At 40.2% G+C, this 18,306-nt stretch overlaps 1 protein-coding gene across 6 annotated transcripts in view; it reads left to right on the forward strand.

The window, feature by feature from the left end:
- The first annotated feature begins 340 nt into the window (after nt 1-340).
- Nucleotides 341-18,306, forward strand: part of Slc22a15 (solute carrier family 22 member 15) — a 67,307-nt gene continuing 49,341 nt past the window's right edge. For 2 of the 6 annotated variants that reach the window (XM_013143009.3, XM_013143008.3), the window contains exons 1-2: nt 341-773; nt 12,093-12,305. In XM_013143009.3, coding sequence (XP_012998463.1) covers nt 687-773; nt 12,093-12,305 — 300 coding nt within the window. In that variant the 5' untranslated portion in view covers nt 341-686. Of the gene's footprint in view, nt 774-3,292; nt 3,412-12,092; nt 12,306-18,306 lie in introns of all 6 variants that reach the window. The other 4 variants (XM_063256035.1, XR_010049722.1, XM_003479263.5 and 1 more) reach the window with 4 other exon arrangements.

Here is an 18,306-nt window from a genome sequence, read left to right on the forward strand (position 1 = left end):
ACGGTGAGGATAGTGAAATACGATGCAGCTATTAAAAAGAACAGGGAACAAACATAAAGGTTTGGAGTGGAGGCATATGGGGACTGAGGCAGAGGACCAGTGTTCCGTTTTCCCCCTTCCCTACCGCATCTTTTCCTACCTCTCCAGTATAGCAAATTACCTTCAAATGCCTCGGCAACCATCACTGCCTCCCCAAGACTGTACTTTATTCTACTTTCACTTTGCACCTCTTGCATACTTTGCAAGCCACAATGATGGCAATTATTTGCATATCTATGTGTACCTAACCCATGGCCAGCACAGAATAGGCGTGCAAGCCAACGCTGCCACTTGCAAAGCACTCTTCTCCCAGGGCTCCAACACCCCACCCCGGCAGGACTCCTGCATTTAACCGGTTCGTTCTTGAAGAAGGATGCGGGACTGGAGCCAAGCGCGGGCGTGGCCGGCGGCGGCTGCTGGATCTGCCCCTCCCGGTCCGCGTCTCCCCGCGAGGGCGCCTCTCGCCGCACCCACTTCCTCTTTCCTCTAGCTCGGGGCGGCGCGCGGCCCCTCTCGGCGTTCGGTGGTGCGGTTGCTGTGGCGGAGCCCGAGGCCGGGGTGCAGGCCGCCGGCCCCACCTCCCCGAGCTCGCCCCCCGACCCCGCCGCGGTCCCGAGCCTCTGCGCCCCGGCTTGCTCGCGCCGGCCATGGAGGTGGAGGAGGCCTTCCAGGCGGTGGGCGAGATGGGCATCTACCAGATGTACTTGTGCTTCCTGTTGGCCGTGCTGCTGCAGGTGAGTTCCCCTGCGCTGCCTGGCGGAGGCCTCGGCTCCGTGCCCCGAGGTGGGGCGGGCGCCGGGAAGGGCAGGGCGCAGCGCGGTGCCACGCACAGGCCTGAGCCCCGAGCCCCGTAGCGCCAGCGTCTCCAGCAGCTTCTAATGGGCCTGCTGTCCTGGCACCTGGAGTGATGAAAAAGTTGTGCGTGGGTGGTGCTGCTGGGGGGTGTGCGGACCTAGGAGCTCGTTATTTAATAAGGGATGCACAATTGCATTACCTGGGATTGCAGAAAAGCGAAAGGAAGCTGTTACCCTAACCTGTGGCATTGTCACCTTGGAATGTAGGACACAGCCCTGAAAACCTGCACACAAAAGGTAACGTTTAGAGAGCATCCTCCTTAGAGCTCCTGCTAACTTTTCCTGAGTTTGAGGGAGCTTTCTGTTCTAGTCTTTCAGTACAAAGGTTTTATTTCTGAATTGTGGTAGGTCATTTAGCCGTCAGGCCAGCTTTGAGACTTCTGTAAGTTAGTAATGCCATTCCCAGTGTGTGGTTAACCTTGTGGAATCTCTTATTTGGATAAAATTCCCAGATCCTACCAGCAGCACAGTTTAAACTTATGGGTTCCATGCACTAAAGATCACTACATATTAACTTTGCTGGGCAGGAGTTACTCCTCTGCTGATCGAAAGAGCCCATTTGACATCAGTGGCTTCTTTCATTATTTTAAAGGCATTCTTTTCAAAGTCCTTTACATAATATATGAGCTCCCCCCCCCCCAATTCTTTAATATATTCCTTGGATGGTTGTGTGGCATATCCTTAGGGCAGAGTTGCAATAGTGAACAATCCCAATTCCCTTCCTCAGTGTATTTTAGTGGCAGTGGGGCAGGCTGGGCTGACACTTAAAAAGTTAGTTAACATGTGCTGATGGTTGGTTAGTGGGAAGTACAGGGTAGTTTTGGGTTCTTACATTGTCTAACCCTTGCATAAGGCATTGGCTCAACAGGAAGACTGTGGTGTGTGGGTGGGGAGGAAAAGGTTAACATAGATTTCCCTTTTTCCACTAAAATATTTAAAAGTTTAATTGGTTTCTTATGATGGACTGATAGAGGAGACAGGTTTTCTCTTAACAGAGCAACTTTTCAGCTCATAAAGAAAGCAGTATTCTGAGGTTCTTTTAGGCTGTTTTAGGTTAAATGCACTTTCTCTGTGGAGGAAAAAGGTTTATGCTAAACCATAAGAATATTTAATACAAAGACAACAGAATTGCAGTTATGATGTCTGATCTTCATTTATAATGGTTTCTTGTTCTCAAACCAAGAATTCCAGGAACTTGGAAGGAGCCTCCTGATTTAGCCCACCACCTCACTCTGCCTACCTTTTCCTTGCTGTCGTATGTTTTGACTTGCCTAACGAGATGTCTACTAAAGGAATAAGTCTGTCTTCAGTGGAGTGGAGTGTTGACAAGGCCGATATTCTGGGGCAGGACCTGTTAGATTTCCTTACTCATTTTTGTTTACTTATTTTTTATACTTTTTTATTTTAAAGGGAGTAAAACAAAACAATAAAATGAAACAAATCAAAACAATGAAAACTATATTGGATTTCAATTAGACAAACGGAAATCTCCCAAAGTTGCTATATTTCATATTGTTATCCTCTAAACATATGCTCAGACTACTGGCTTTAGACCTGCAAAGTCCATCACTCAATGCAAGCATTAAGTTGCTATCATGCTAACCTGTATTCCTCTGAATCAGCCAGTTGCCTACCAGGGGATTGCTTTTATTTATTGTGGAATCACTTGGTTTTGAGTTTGCTACAAAAGCCCACGAGAAAGTTGTTCCCTAAACTTTGGCAGATCTATGATCAATATTCTTACAAGGACCAGGTCTCAGAGTGTTACTGGTCGTACACGCCCATTTGTATTGTAGGTATGGTCTGGGGAGGTCCCATTTCTGTACCAGTGGAGGAGTCCGGCAGGGATGACTCCTTCACACCAGGACTCACGTGTCCCGTTGAGATGTATGATGCATGTGGTTGTAGGGCCACTAAGAGCTGCCCTGAATAGGGTAATGGAATTCTCTAAAGCCCTCTCTACTGAACCTGGTTGGAAGTATTTTGGGTTTAGGTGATCTGGCCTGTGAAGTCAGAGTGCTGGTTGACCCATTTCACAGTTGTATGAGGAGTGATAGGATGATTTCATGTCTCTTGGGTCCTTTCTCTAACAGGAAAAGTGAAAGGTCCCTTTCACAGTTTGCTTAAATAGAGAGTTTGATTGTTGACTTTTGCATCCAGGAACTGGTCTTACTTGTACCTTGCCCAAGGATGGTGAAGATCACTTCCACAGTGAGGCTGTTGGAGAGGAGGAGCCATTGTTTCAACCTTGTCTGTACCTGTGGTTTGATAATGATTAGCCCCAGACTAGAGGCATGAGAATAGTGGAATAAGTGGGAAATTTTATAGATCCTTTTGTTTTCCTCCTTCAGGACAACTGCTATTATTTTTAAAAATGGTTTTCACTTTGTTTACTGCAGATATATACAGGTTCAAACTAAGAGAATAAAACCATATATCAGAGCTGGGCATGGTATCTGTAATCCCAGCACCCAGGAGGCGGACACAGGAGGATCCTTACAAATTCAAGACCAGCCTGGTGAGACACTGCATAGTGAGACACTGTTTAAAAGCAAAGCAAAACAAATATCAAAATGAACTCTGAAGGTCTTAGGGTAACCGACATTTTTTAATTACTGATTCAGTCATGTAGATCATCAAAGAGTTGCTTCACTCTCCATTTCCTTTGCTAGGAAACTTGCCTTCACATTCCTTGCAAACTAGTTTGGAATCTACAGTGTTTGCTTTTCAGATACATAGAGAAGAGATGACAATTTGGTAAGTTCTCTGTAGAATAATAGGATGCAAATGGCCTGATGACAAAGATATGTGGTTTTAATGTACATGAAAGAAAGTTAAAGAAGATTGTTTTATGTAAAAATAGTTGACTTGTGAATAAACAATACGATTTACAATTTTATTTATAAAAATTCCTACCACCAAAATATATTTGCTTTCCCCAAGGTCAGAGTTATTTGTGGTACCATATTTAAATACGAGCAATTCCCTTTAGCTTATTACTCTTGGTGTTTTGCTGTGGTATTTTGAGGTTGATGCCTAGTGTCACTATTTGTGTACCTTTGTGCTTGTTTGGCAGGCTGTCTGGATGAGGCAAGTTGGAATAAAATTCTTGTTTCTTCTTTTATTAGACGTAAAACAAAAATGGACTCTGTGTCTTTGTTTTAAGCCAGAAGCTCCAATCTTCCCATTTTCCTGAGGTTGTAGTATAATTTGCACAGGATTTAAAACATTTGTTAGCCAACAGGAACATGTAGCCTGTAAGGATCATTAGCTTCACCAGCAACATTGTGACCCTATGCTGTGACTGTCCTGTTGAGCACAGTATTCAGGTGTTCAAGAAGGCATTGTCATGTAACTTCACTGAAACTACCAAAGCATACATGGTAGCCATATAATAAACATGTTTTCATAGCATTTTAGGAGATAGACTGAGTGGACAAGTATTTTGTGGAAGAGGAAAGTCTCTTAGTCAGCACATGGAAAGGTGTTTACCTTAGACAGTCATCAGGGACAGGCATACTGAAATGACTGTGAAATAGAATTTCACACTTATTATGTTAGCAAATGTTAAAAAGCAGTTCAAGTATGAGAAAAATGAACAATTAAGAGAACAACTAGGCATCATCTAGTTAATTTAAAACCCAGTAGTGAACTCCTGGGTACACAGCCTATAGTGTATCTTGGACATGTGTGTAAGGATATAATAATTATAGACTGTTTGTAAGAACAAAAATTAGAAACTACCTGAATGAGTTTTTTTTTTCCTGAGTGACTTTTCAAAGTGAACAGATAAAGATTGGTATAAATTTGGAAGAACTTAAAATGAATAGAGTCTCTACATAATTGTATACATGACTCTCTAAAGCACATGCTATGTGAAAAGAGGAAGCATGAAAAATGCAATATAAATTTTAATGTTGGAATATGACATTTTCTTAGTATAAATTTTCTACACAGTTTGTGAATGAGTATTAACAAAAGTCGGCTCTTGATTAATGAGACTGATTGCCTCTTGGGAAGGAAAACAAAGAACAAGCTTTAGGTAAGATACAAAAGAGATCTGTAACGTATTTTTAAAATCTGAAGCAAATATGATAGTTTTAAATTAATTTTGATTTTTTCAAGCCACAAAATTGGCAGAGACAGTTAGATGAATGTATCTGGAGAGAATGCTGCCATTTGCCCAGTGGGAACAATGGTTCATTCTTTTGGTTGATATTTGTTTCAATGAAGGCTGTGAGCTGTCATTTAACACCACATGGGACAGAGGAGGGGGATGATCTGTGTTTTGTGCAAGGTGCTTTATTAAACTTTGTGTAGAATACTGTCACAGCTTACCTCCTCCTCTCCCTGCTGTGTATGTCACCTTGTCCTTCGCTCCACCTGAGAGTCATAGGAAGACTTTCTTTTGATGAAATACGGCTGCAAAGTAGCTGGTTTTTCTAACGTCCCTACTAAAAGCAAGGATGACATTCACACCATAAACATCAGTGAAGACCTTATTGTATCACATTTATTAAGGTCAGCCCTCAGCACTACCAGAGGTTTAACCAAGATGAGAACCTATGACATTAATAAGAGCTTCTATATGGTGGCCCCAAGCCACGTAACCAGCTATCTGGATTCTCTGCTAGTTTGAACAAGTTTCTGCTGCTTGCAGTTCTGTCCTTGCAAATTGGTCGACCTCAGGCTGTGGCTGGCATTGCAGGTTTGTTGAGAATCTACAATAGACTAGAGTATCTTTGCCAGGAGCCATTTATATGGGTGGGGCCCTCCAGGTCAAAGACCAAAGCCACACGTGGCCTCAGGAAGTTATTGTCTTTAGGCAGACACTGCCCCCTGGTGTAAATCAGGGGAAGTTGCAAATCTGTTCTTCCCAGGAGGTTGAGAGGTTGTGGAGATAACTGTGTAAGAGGCCTCTAGAAGGTGTAGAGGGCCCTCTTTGGGCCCAGAGCTTCTCAGGAATTGGGGTGTCCTTTGGAAAGCAGGTCTCCTGATAACTTGTGAGCACCTAAAACTCTGGGCAGAGAAGGTATTACCTTCCCCAAAAGCACCAAGGAAGTCAGTGCAGTTACAATAGGCAAGGTGGACAGGGCAGAAGTGATGTGCTGTTCTGATGCGAGAAGTCTGAGTGGACTTAGGCAAATGTCCCCTCAGCCTTTATTGTGTACTTGGAAATGGCTGCATCATGAAAGTTGAACTCATTTTGCAGGATTGAAGTTTCTTAAAATTGCTCAGGACCTAGTAGTTAATTGCATAATTACTTGACTTTAAGGTTTTCACAATACTTATTTGGTTCCCCTCTGCAATTAAAGTGTGTCTTAGAGGAAAGAGGTCATTTAGTCTGATGAAACACAGCTGCAGTCTCCTCTGATTTCTATGTCCAAATGCTCAAATCAACTAGTGTCACATGGTACTCCATGGAGAGTATATGGTGATTGTAAGAGAAGGAAAATAAAGGGAGAAAAATCACCAGAATGTCTATCACCCCGAAATAAAATCATATTTTAGTAATTACCCTCTCAGATTTGTTATGTATATATGGATACTTGTCTGTTTTTAATCACTTGATTTTGTCTCGTGGCAATATTTTGAATGGCTTGATGTGCTTATAAATGAACAACCTCAGGGCTGGGGCTTTAGCTCAGTGGCATAAGTACCTGCCTTGTAAGCAGGCGGTCATGAGTTCGATCCCCAGGACTGATAAAAAAAAAATGAACCACCTCATTTTTTTTTTGTACCGGGGATTGAACTCATGACCTCATGCTTGTCAGGCAGGCACCCACTGAACTAAATCCCTGGCCCCGTCACATTTTTTAATAGCTACACCACACTTCTCAAGCCCACATTTCTGATTCCTCTCCTCTTTCTCTCCCAATACCCATGTTTCTGCTCTATGGATAAAATAGAGGTTTTGGTATAAACTTTCTAAATCCTTTCTTTTCACTTCAAAATCAATTTTTATCCTCACCTATCATGTTTCTCCAAGAAGAAATTTCTTCTCTACCAAAGCCAATGAATTCATCTTTATTTTAATCACACCATTCTTTAAGGAATTTGTTTAAAATGTACATACGATAGGCCATGTGTTTTGATGTATATAGGCTGGGGATCACTCATGACCTTGTACTTGCCAGGCAGGTGCTTATGCTGCTGAGCTAAATCCCCAGCCTATACATGTGTTTTGGAGGAAGTATGTTTATGTTTCTTTTATACAGTACTTGACAAATTAGAATTAAAATTCTAATTAGAAAATTAGAATTGAACTCTATCTATGTAAGTAAGGATACAAAGCAATATTTGCCCAGTAATAAATACAGGCAATCACTGCATTGGATATTAAGGAACCTGGTCCACCATAGTTCACTGAGGCCCTTAGCAAGAGGCTGAGGTTGAGCTAAACTTCAGAGTTTGCTTTTGGAGAGGAATGGGGAGGTCATTTCAGGTGGGAAAAGAGTAGAAGAGGGACTAATTTCTTCTCTCCTTACTGCAGTGTCGGCGAGACTAACAGCATTGATGAAGCTGATTAGAAACGCAGAATCTCAGCCTCCACCTCAGGTCTACTTTCAGACTCTGCACACTAAAGTTTGGGAATCACCGTATACATTGTTTATATCATATGACACAACCTGCTATGGACTAGAGAAGCATCTCATCTAACCCTCAGGATAGGGTAGGACAGTTAGACTGAATAACTCAGAAAAAGGTGTACCATTAGCATCCAATTTTATTGGAACAAAGCATAAAGTTCGGAGAGATTTGATTTTCTTCAAATTTCACTAGAGGTGAGGTTCAGACTCGGATACAAACTCACATCTAGTTCACACCACACAGTGAGTTAAGTCATGCTTGGAGAATTGAGTAGGCTGCACACAGAGCTTGGTTTTAGATAAATTAGCAGTTGTACTCTATAAAATTTATCATTTCTCCATTAATACATTTTGAATTTTTTTTTAATAGTACTGGGGATCAAACTCATGACCTTGTACTTGCCAGGCAGGCACTTATGCCGCTGAGCTAAATCCCTGACTTCCATTAATATTTGTTCAGACTTTCCTGAGGAGTTCCAGGGAAACTGATTAGGAGGCATAGTGCAGATGGACTAGAATAGGGGAGATCATGTATTTATTATACTCCAGTTATGCAGTATGTTTAAGTGAATTTTAAATTCTGTACACAAAATAGACACTAGCTGGAAATCAGCTCTCTTAGTTACTTTTTGTGTTGCTGGAACACCTACAAGTTAATGGAAGAAAGGTTTATTTTAACTCACAGTTTGTAGAACTTTCAGTTCATAGGCAGTGCTGGATGGAGGGCAGAAGTTGTTCACGACAGAGCATGCAGGAGGCAGTACACAGCCTGACAGCCTATCTTCTCTGTTTCCCTTTGTGTTCCTTCTAGGCCACACATCTATTGATTGGTGCCACTCATACCCAGGTGGGGCTTCTGATTTCAGTAAATCCTTCAGCCATGCCCAGAACTATGCTAATGCAACTAGGGGATTTATAGGGATATCACACATCCTTAACCCATGCTCACACACCTTAGATCCAGCCTCCTTAAGCACATAAGGCTTTGAGGGGACATCTAGATCCAAGCTATAACATCAGCCAACCATTAAATGCTCCCTTTGTGCTGAGTACTGTGCTCACGATCCTGCCTTCATGTTTCAGATCTCACTACTGCACTCGATAACTAAGTACTAGATGCATAAAAAACTAACAGCAGAGTAAAATCATGTTTGTTGACCCTGAAAAAAGGCTCTGGTTCCAAGTTTAGGTGGCTCTCCTCCTCATCCTGGTTTTTGCTATCATTGTTATACAAAACCTTGAATGATTCACTTAACTGCTCCATATCTCATTAATCCTATTTTGTAGAATAAGCATCATACTTAACCATGACTTCACAGTGTAAGATATTGTGATGATATAATTTATGGGACACGTTATGAAAGCTTATAATGATGTTAATATAAAATTACTTTTAATTCTTCACTTTCTGAAACTTCCAAAATTTCAATCCTCTAGTGCATTTTAGTCACTTTTCTAATTATAATTACATTGAAAGGGAAAGGAAAAATAAAAAAGCTCCAGCCATCTGTGGCACTTTTTCTCCTTCCCTGGAGGTAGAGCCAGAGAGGATAATGATTTATTTGAGATGTTGTTAGTCCCACTCAAAGGAGAATGGATAGTGGTTTCTCATTGTGGTTTTAAGGTCCATCTGCTGTTGGGTGCGATTTCATTAGACAGAAATATGTGGGTGGATATGTGCATGAAAATGGTAGGGTAACAGTAGAAAAAAAGAATGAGAGAATGTTTTTATTTGTTGATGAAAAGGTACAGGATGTGTGAGCTATGTGAGACGCTTAGCCAAGGGTGGCAACCTAGAAAACCACCCCCATATTCTGTGTGTAGGTGGTGCATCCCCATGACTAGTTCAGGGCTAAGCTGACTTTGACTACATGTGTTCTGTGTATGTGGCTCGAGTATGGAGGACCTAACTATCCTGTGTGCAGAACTTAAGCCTCGCCTCTCTGCTCTAATCTCACAGTGCCCATTGCATAGTGTTTATCTCACAGTATAATTGCTTTCTACCTATTTTGTCTCCTTCATGGGCAGCAAAACTGATCATAACCATAGACTTTTAAGGTTTGATTGAGGCTGACATTGTATAGAACAGTTTTCAGTTTCTGATCTTCCTGTGGCCCTGTGTATTCTGTTTCGGATCGTGTGTGCATGCGTGTGTGGTGTGTGTGTGTGTGTGTGTGTGTGCACTCGTGCATTAAGTGGATTAGAGAGACACAGTGCAGGGCAGGAGGAGGACAGAAAAGATGGGAAATGTTTATTGTGCTTGCAGATTGCTAGAAATGAAACTGGTTAATACTGATGAGTACAGATAATTCTGATTAGGTCTCCTGCACTGTGATTCCGTGAATTATGATTAAAGGGATATATCAGCCCCAGTTCTTCATTTTTTAAACTGCTTTCTGTAAATTGTAGTGGTTGTTGAGAATGATTGCCTTCATAGTGAAACATGACTCAGGTAAGAGGACCCTTTAGAACATTTCCTTTTTTAACTTAAAACATTGCATATTGTAGAGCAATTAAGATAAAACTACAGTATGTTTATATACACTTAACGAGACCTAAGGCTAGATTTGGCACGTGGCTTGCACTGTAGACATATGTGCTGTTATTATTAGTGTTCCATCTTTGCCAATTATTCATTCTTTTATCCAATGTGTAGGTCCTGGGTATTTGTTTTGGGAGGCAAAGGTGAATAGACATAAATATGAAGTAGACAGTCTGTATAGCACTTTGTGGGTGAGCACAAACAGGAAAAAGATGTCTGGAGGGCTATAGAGGAAGGTGGATGGCAAGAAGGCCATTTCTGTGCCTGCATCTTGGCAGATGGGAAGAGTTCAAGTATTCGTGGCAGGAGAAGGTGCCTGCCACATCATGTGAGTGATGGGCGCACAAGTAGAAAAGACCGCATTTAGAGAGACTACATGGTTAGTTTTCTTTGCCTGATTGAAGGCTGTCATTCCGAAGAACATGTGTTTTGAATCATCTTAGGAAAAAATTCTCTTGCCTCATGCTTTGTGTTTCTTTATACCCATCAATTAAATCCTGAAAGATTGTAATCAAGGAGGGCAGTCACTAAACAGATGACAATGACTTTGTAATTATAGCTACTGCTCAATGTGTAATCTATCTATTCTTGTAATTATTAAGGCTTTTATTTTTATAAGCTTATTGCCTCCTATTCTAAAACATTCTCAGTTGTGTGCAAATAGGGGCCAGGAAGCATGTAAACTGGGGAACATGTTTTCTTTTGCATGTTACAATAAATCACTGTGCATACTGGCCTATGGCAGCTTTGCGTGTGTCAGAGGCCTATAGTCAATCTTCTTAAAATAGATTGGGACTGCCTTGGATCCTCTCAGCCTCAGAAAGAGGAAAATCACATCCTGGGTTTTACATTAGCTTTCTGTTATGACGCATGCAATGCCATGACTCCTTTTCTCTTTCCTTGACAGTAATTCCATCATCTAGTGATGATAAATTACTCCGCCTCTGGCTTTTTAGCTTATCTACTTAGCTGAATATGCCCGTGCAGGATAGTGTGGAAGGTGCCTCTGCTAGAATTCTCTGCAACCTGGAGAGGAAACATTGAGGACCTTCTCTGCCTTGATGTACCTCAGTTGGCCCATCCATCCAGTGGGCTTATTGTCACACGCCATGGAGGAGTCACATGCTTTGTAATTTTTTGACATTTTAAAAATGACGTTTGAGCGTCAAGCGAATAAGGATAGTTTCTTAAAATAAGATCATTTCACTCTGGAGCAGACTATGCATTTTCTTAATAAATGTTAAACTTGAAGTAATCTTTCACAATGAGAACTAATACAAGTGGAAAACCCTAGCATACAATGGCTGCATGGGGTTTGGCAGTCTGTAGACCCAGGTTTGCTGCAGAGCCTGGAAGCATCAGTGACAGATGGATGACAAATGTATTTAATAAATACCTCTTAAATGGATGGGTAGCATATTTGTTCTTTGGTGGAAGACAGCAATATTTAAACTAAACCACGTTTTAAAAATTATAGCTAATTGTTATGAAATAAACATTTATACCTGGAATTTTGAACTTCTTTAAATCTAGTGAGATATATGCCCTTTCAGAATGTCTACTCAAGTACATATTAGGCTTAATTGCTTTAATGTGTTTTTAGGATATTTAACACATTTAATACAGTTTCTATTTTCTGAGACACTACACTGTGTCACAGTCTTACCTAGGTCACAGCCCTAGGCCAAGGAACTCCTGGCCCTGGAGGTTGCTGATGTGAGCTGAAGATGCAGTGTGGACGATGAAATAACTGTAATGTTAGTCTTCTAAAATCAGAGCCAATAATGTGGCCCTCGCCCCCAAAGTCAAACCATAAAGACAGTCTTTAGTCTCAGATCTATCCCAGATGTGGAACGAAAACTGCAGAAACATACAGGGTTCCACAAATGGACTGCTGGTGGTCCTGCTCACTGGAGAATGGGAAGCTTCTCTGCACGTTTCTGCTTGGTTTCTTGTGAGTCTCATCACAGTAGCATATACAAACTCAAAGCAAGAAACGGGTCTCTCTAGGGTTGCAGGCTTCCCCAGCAGAGCCTGCAGTGTCCAGTTTTGTGTTTGCTCTTGCAGCTCTACGTGGCCACAGAGGCCATCCTCATCGCACTGATTGGAGCCACACCATCGTACCACTGGGACTTGGCCGAGCTCCTGCCCAACCAGAGCTACAGCAATCAGTCAGCAGGCAAAGACAAAGCCTTCGGGGACTGGCTCCTGACAGCCAATGGCAGCGAGATCCACAAGCACGTGCATTTCAGCAGTAGCTTCACCTCCATCGCCTCTGAGGTAACCTGAGGCCCGGCTCACTGCCAAAGTACTGTTTCCCTTGGGCTGGGAATTTAGCTTAGCAGCATAAGTGCCTGCCTTTCAAGCGGGCAGTCATGAGTTCAATCCCCAGTACCAATGAAAAAAAGAAGTACTGTTTCTCCTTGTCTGGATGGAACCAGCCTTATTCTCTTGTTGATTTAAATTTTAACCACATTTGCAGATAACTTTCTTATAAATTTAAGAGCAAAAGATTTTCATGTATTAAAGAAGACTATCCTACGAAAACATTCTTTTTTCCTTTCACTACACTTGGGAGAAGTATTCATATTACCAAATTAGTTAGAATAAGATGTAAACTCCCAAAGAGTCCATGGTGACCTTTTAAAGCCCAAAGAACCCCTTAGTATCCTTAAAAAAAAAATGAATTAAAACTTGTATCTCTCTTTATTACATATGCAAATATTAGCAGAGTAAAGCAAGAGAAATGTAATGACCCCTCTGTAAAGCTGATGGTTCATTTTTTTATCCAATCCTGTGTGAGGATTAAAATACAATGTTTTCCCTTCCTGCTTTGAAAGGTGTTTTGCTCTTGGACCTTGTGATCCAGTTAATTTTATAGGTTAATACCCCGAGCAGCAGCAATCCTGGGACCCTCTGTTCTGACTGCTGTTCTATGCAGCTCCCTCTCCCCAGATCTTTTCACCCACTCCCCTGCAGGGTGCCAGAGTACGTGCCAATGCCCAGCACCCTACTTTCTGCACAGGTCCAGCCCAGGAGAGCACCCTCTTCGGTGTGCATGTGTGTCTACACCGTGGCTCCAGCCAGCCTTACCTGTTCTTACCAGCCTTTCTTGCTCTCATTTGGGTGGGACTTAAAACAGAGGAAACCAGCTGAAGGTGCTATTTGCTTGACCTTTCCAGGAAGGCCCCCATGGGAAGGGATAATTGTTGCATAACTTGGCAAACAACTACAAAGTATTTCTAACCAAAACCCAGCTGTGTCTCCTCTCTTCACCTAGAAACACTTCACAGCTTGGTCAAGTTGTTTTTCTTTCTAGCCTGCACTCAGCACATCAGGCTTACCTAATGCCTTGCCCAAGAATATTCATTGTTTCTCAAACATGCATTGGATTCTCAACCTAAACCTGTTTGTTACCTGGGACATAAAGGTCTTACTCCAGCCTCTTCCAGTGAATCTTAATCTACCCTTCAAGGTTCAGTTCACCTTGTGAAACTCACTCCCCAGAAGAAAAGACTGTTTCTGCTCAAGTCCAATTTGTTTGCACTTACGTTACTGTTGTGTTTGTTTTAGTTCTTTATTTAAAAAAAAAGTCTTTGAAGTCAGAAATCATGTTTTGATCATACTTGTATCTCTATGGTTAAGCAACAAAATAATTATAATCACTGCTGACCTATTAAAATAAGTAACATTATTGAATGAGAGGTGATTAAAAATATGAGTGTTATTTTTTAAGTTTATTATAGTAAAAGACTTTGCCATTAAACTTCCTTCTTTGAACACACTTATCCTCTTTTTCTTGCTACTTCCTGGAGTAGTTCTGAAATGCCTCTTTCATGAGTGTCATATGAGGTGCAATGAAAAGTACAGAAAATTGTGCTGCCACGTGCCATACAATGGAAAGATCTGTATAACGTGATGCATCCTTATCCACCTATTTATGGGATCTGGCACCGTGCAACTTCTGGCTGTTCCTCACAGACAAAATGAACATAAAAGGTTTAACGTTTTGAAACAATTCAGGGCATTAAGGCAGGCATGACAGCACATCTGAAGACACAAAAGAGGGCTTCCAAACCCCAAAAGAGGGTTTCAGAAAGAATAATGGAATAATGGTGCTCAAATTAGGGCTATTCTGTGGGGAGTAAACGGCAATGTAATACTTGCATATTTATTTTTATTAGTATATGTTTGCAGTGCATAATGATTATATTTCTCATGTGGAGTTGGTACATGTACATAATACATCTAAATTTTTCTTGTATTCTTTTCTCCCTCTCCCTCTCGCCTCCCTCCAATTCTTGGTCCCCTTCTCATTTGTGGAAGCTCTATTTTCATTATTTTTCCCTTCTGTTCTTTTTTCCTATCCTTTTTCCCTCTCTTCCCTCCTCCCTCCTTCCATTTCTTGTTCTCCCATCCCTTTGAAAAAGATCCCCTCACTTCCTGTCTTCCTATTCATCTATCTTTATTTGAGTTTTTTACATAAGAGAAACCTTGTGCTCTTTAAATTTGTGTGTCTTATTTCATTTAATATTCTGGTCTCATCCATTTATCTATAAATGCCTCAAGTTTATCTTTATAGCAAAGTATTATTCCACTGTGTATAAATACATTTCCTTTATCCATTCATCTGTTGATGGACCGGTAAGTTGTTTTCAAGATTTAGCTACAGTTTGTTATAGTTGTGCTGCTGTAAATATAGATATGCATGTATCCCTATAATATGGTAATACAATAATTTTACCTCTATTTGATACAGGTGTAATGTATCTTTTACTGCAATTTTTTTTTTTTTTTTTTTTTTTTGGTATCAGAGATGAAACTCACAACCTTACACTTACCAGGCAAGCTTTTGAGCTGCTGAGCTAAATCCCCGGCCCTACTGTCATAATTTTTAAAAATTTAAATATTCACTGTGCTTATAAATCATTCTTTGTATATGCTTATAAATCACACCTTGTGACATTTTGCAGCCCTTACCTCACTTAATCCTCAGAGTAATACTGTGTTGGGCATTATTTTTTCCATTTATTCATTGAAGAAATTGATACCTGAAGTCAAGATTAGCTAAGAAGGACAGCATTGGTATTTGAACCCAAATTAACTGAAATGTCTGTGCTCCGAATTATTGTACCTTTTTGAAATTTTTAATACAAACTGGTATGTTACACATCAGGGTTTTTTTGTTTGTTTTGTTTTTTTGATAGGTAACAGTGGCCAAATAATTTCCTTAATGTCCTTATTTGAAAACAGTTTTAAACTGACAAAAATTTCAAGAGTTGTACAGAGTCCAGTAGTCTCATCTGTTAAAGTATTTTGCTTCAGTGGCATTATCATTGTCACTCTTTTTTAGCCACTTTTAAGTTGTGTGTAACAGTGTCCTTTTATATCTCACTTTATACCTACTTCAAGGAGTGTTTCCTAAAAATGAAGAGAATCTTCTACAATACCATGCTTAGCAACTTATACTGCTGCTAGAGTTTTAAACTATGCTAATTTTGGTTTACCGTTCATGTTTTGTCACACGACCTGATACTATTTTTCATAGGACTGTGTTTCTTCTAACCATATTGACTTTGGTTAGTTGTCTTTCCAAGTTTCCTTTGACCTTCAGTTTTTCTTTTGTCTTGACATTTGTACAGACTGTATGTCCCTTCCCTTTATAAAAACAGCAGCTTTTATTTTAGACCTATCTGATGACTCTTGCTTTGGTTATGCATCTTTGGTCAGAGTCGTACACAGTTCATGCTGTATCCTTTCCATAGGGTCACATTTGGAGACATGCAATCTCCATCTGCCTCTCCTGCCATATGGTATTTGAGATTGAACCCAGGGCCTTTGCATTGATTGATATCCCTAGTCCTCTGCTGTGTGTGTGTGTGTGTGTGTGTGTGTGTGTGTGTGTGTGTGTAGGGTCTTGGTAAGCCACTGGATTGCCCATGCTGGCTTTGCTTTTTGCAGTGGCCTCAGTCTGTTAGAGTGTGGGAATTACAGGCATGCACAACCTCACCTGGCCCATCTGCCCCTTTTTTGACTACTATTGTTTCATTTTAAGGAATAAGAAATCAATGAGGAATCAATTTAAGATTATGTAAATTTGCTGTTTGTTATCAGATCCCCACCCGTAATTTAGTATCCCTTGTGATTCTTGAGAAAACCAATCTACATGATGATGGTGGCACAGTGGTTGTTAAGTCAGCATTGCTGCACATTACCAGCTGGATTCCTGCCTTCCATTATAAGCAACAGCTCTTTCTTCTGTCTTTTGTGTGTGTTGACCTGTACTGTATCTAAGTACGTACTTGTAGATTTATATGCTTTTCAATGACTTACAATTTATTACACCTTTGTTTTGTTATGCAATCATCCTGTGGGAACTTTTCAAGATGGCTTTTTTGTCTTTTAAAATTTTTTAATTAAAATTTTTATTTTAAAAAATTGTCGGCTGAGCATGGTGGCACACACCTGTAATCCCAACGCTGAGAAGGCTTAAGGCAGGAGGATTGCCATAAATTCAAGGCCAGCCTGGGCTACATAGAGCTTGAATTCAGCCTGAATTACACAGTGAGACCCTGTCTCAAAAATAAGTGAATAAATAAATAAATATGGGCTTATGTACAGTTGCAAGAAATGCTACAAAGCCAAGTGTGGTGGCACACACCTGTAATCCCAGCATTTAGGAGGCTGATACAGGGGGATTGCACAACTTTAGACCAGCCCAGGCTACATAGTGAGATCAGTGCCTCAGCCTCAGGGCTGGCATCTGGCTCTCCCTCCAGTGACCCATGCGTGGTGCTGATTCCCAGGGAGGGCTTGTTTTTGGTGACTTCTTGTTCTTTTTCCCCACAATTCGCAAATGGTGCTGACTCATGGGAAAAGACTGGCATCTGGCTCTCCATACAGCAGCCTGTGCATGGAGCTGATTTGCAGGGAAGAGGGCTTGCTTCTTGGTGACTTCTTGTTCTTTTCCCCTGCAGTATGTGAATGTATTTTTGTTTTCATTTAGTGTAGTGTAGTGTTTTTTTTTTTTTCTTCTTACAACTTTCTCTTTGACTTGTGGATTATTGAAGTATATTGTTTAGTTTCTTCATGTTTGGAGATTTTCCTGTTAGCTTTCTGTTACTGAGTTCTAGTTTGAGTCCACTGTAGTATGACAATATGATTTCCATTCTTTTAAATTTATTTAGGTTTATTTTATAGTATAAGATATGGTCTCTCTTGATTAGGTTCCATTGGCACTTGAAGCTAGTATATACTGTATTCTGTTGTTGTTGGATAGAATGTTTTATAAATATTACTCATCCCTGTTTGTTGGTGGTATTATTGAGTTCCTCTGTAGTCTTGCTGACTTTTTGTCTGTTGTTACATAGATTGTTGACAGAGAAGTGTTTATGCCTTCTACTAAACTGAACAGAATTGCAAGTTTTTCCTTTGACTCTTCTGATTCGTATGATTTACAATTATGTTGTTTGGTGTATACATATTCATGATTATTTTGACCTCTGTGGTGAATTGACTTTTAATCATTGTATAATGTTCTTCTCCATGCCTGGTTATTCTCTTGTGTGAAGTGTAATTTATCTAATATTTGATATAGTCAATCCTGCCTTCTTTGATTGATGGTAGCATATTTTTTTCTCTTTTTACTTTTTACCTGTTATATCATTTCATTATATGTGAAGCTAGTTACCTGTTAACACTGTACGGTTGAGTCAAGCTTCAAATTCACTCTGCCAATCTTTGTCTTCATTTGTTATAGTTAAATACTTTACATTTAATATAATTATTTATATGTTAGAGCTTACATCATTAATATTATTGCTATAATTTCTGTCCTATGTTTTTTCTCATATTTTTTTGTGTCTTCGTATGGATGAATTGAACATTTTTTAAACATTCAATTTGGATTTATTTGTAGCTTTTCTCATAACTTTTCATATTACATTATATATGAAAAATTTGTCATAGTCTACTGACATAGTCTACTGTCATAGTCTACATAGTCAACAGTTTGAAAGACGTTTAGAAACGACATCATTTTTTATCCCTTTATCTTTTCTAGTTTATAATTGTTTTAACTATGTTTCTACATGTTTTTAGAGCTTATTTATGTGTAATTTAACACAGAAAGCATAACTTGAAGAAAAATGTGTTTTCCTTACCCACAATTTCCATTAGCCATTGTTCAGGGTAGTTCTGCTAGTGACATGTTCTTAGTTTTCCCTCATCTGAGAAACCTTGATTTTGATTTTACTCTTGGTTTTCACAGGTTTTAAAATTC

Source organism: Cavia porcellus, unplaced genomic scaffold (assembly GCF_034190915.1).
Source record: "Cavia porcellus strain 051 isolate PalLab524CR breed Dunkin Hartley unplaced genomic scaffold, mCavPor4.1 scaffold_1, whole genome shotgun sequence".
Taxonomy (NCBI): Eukaryota; Metazoa; Chordata; class Mammalia; order Rodentia; family Caviidae; genus Cavia; species Cavia porcellus.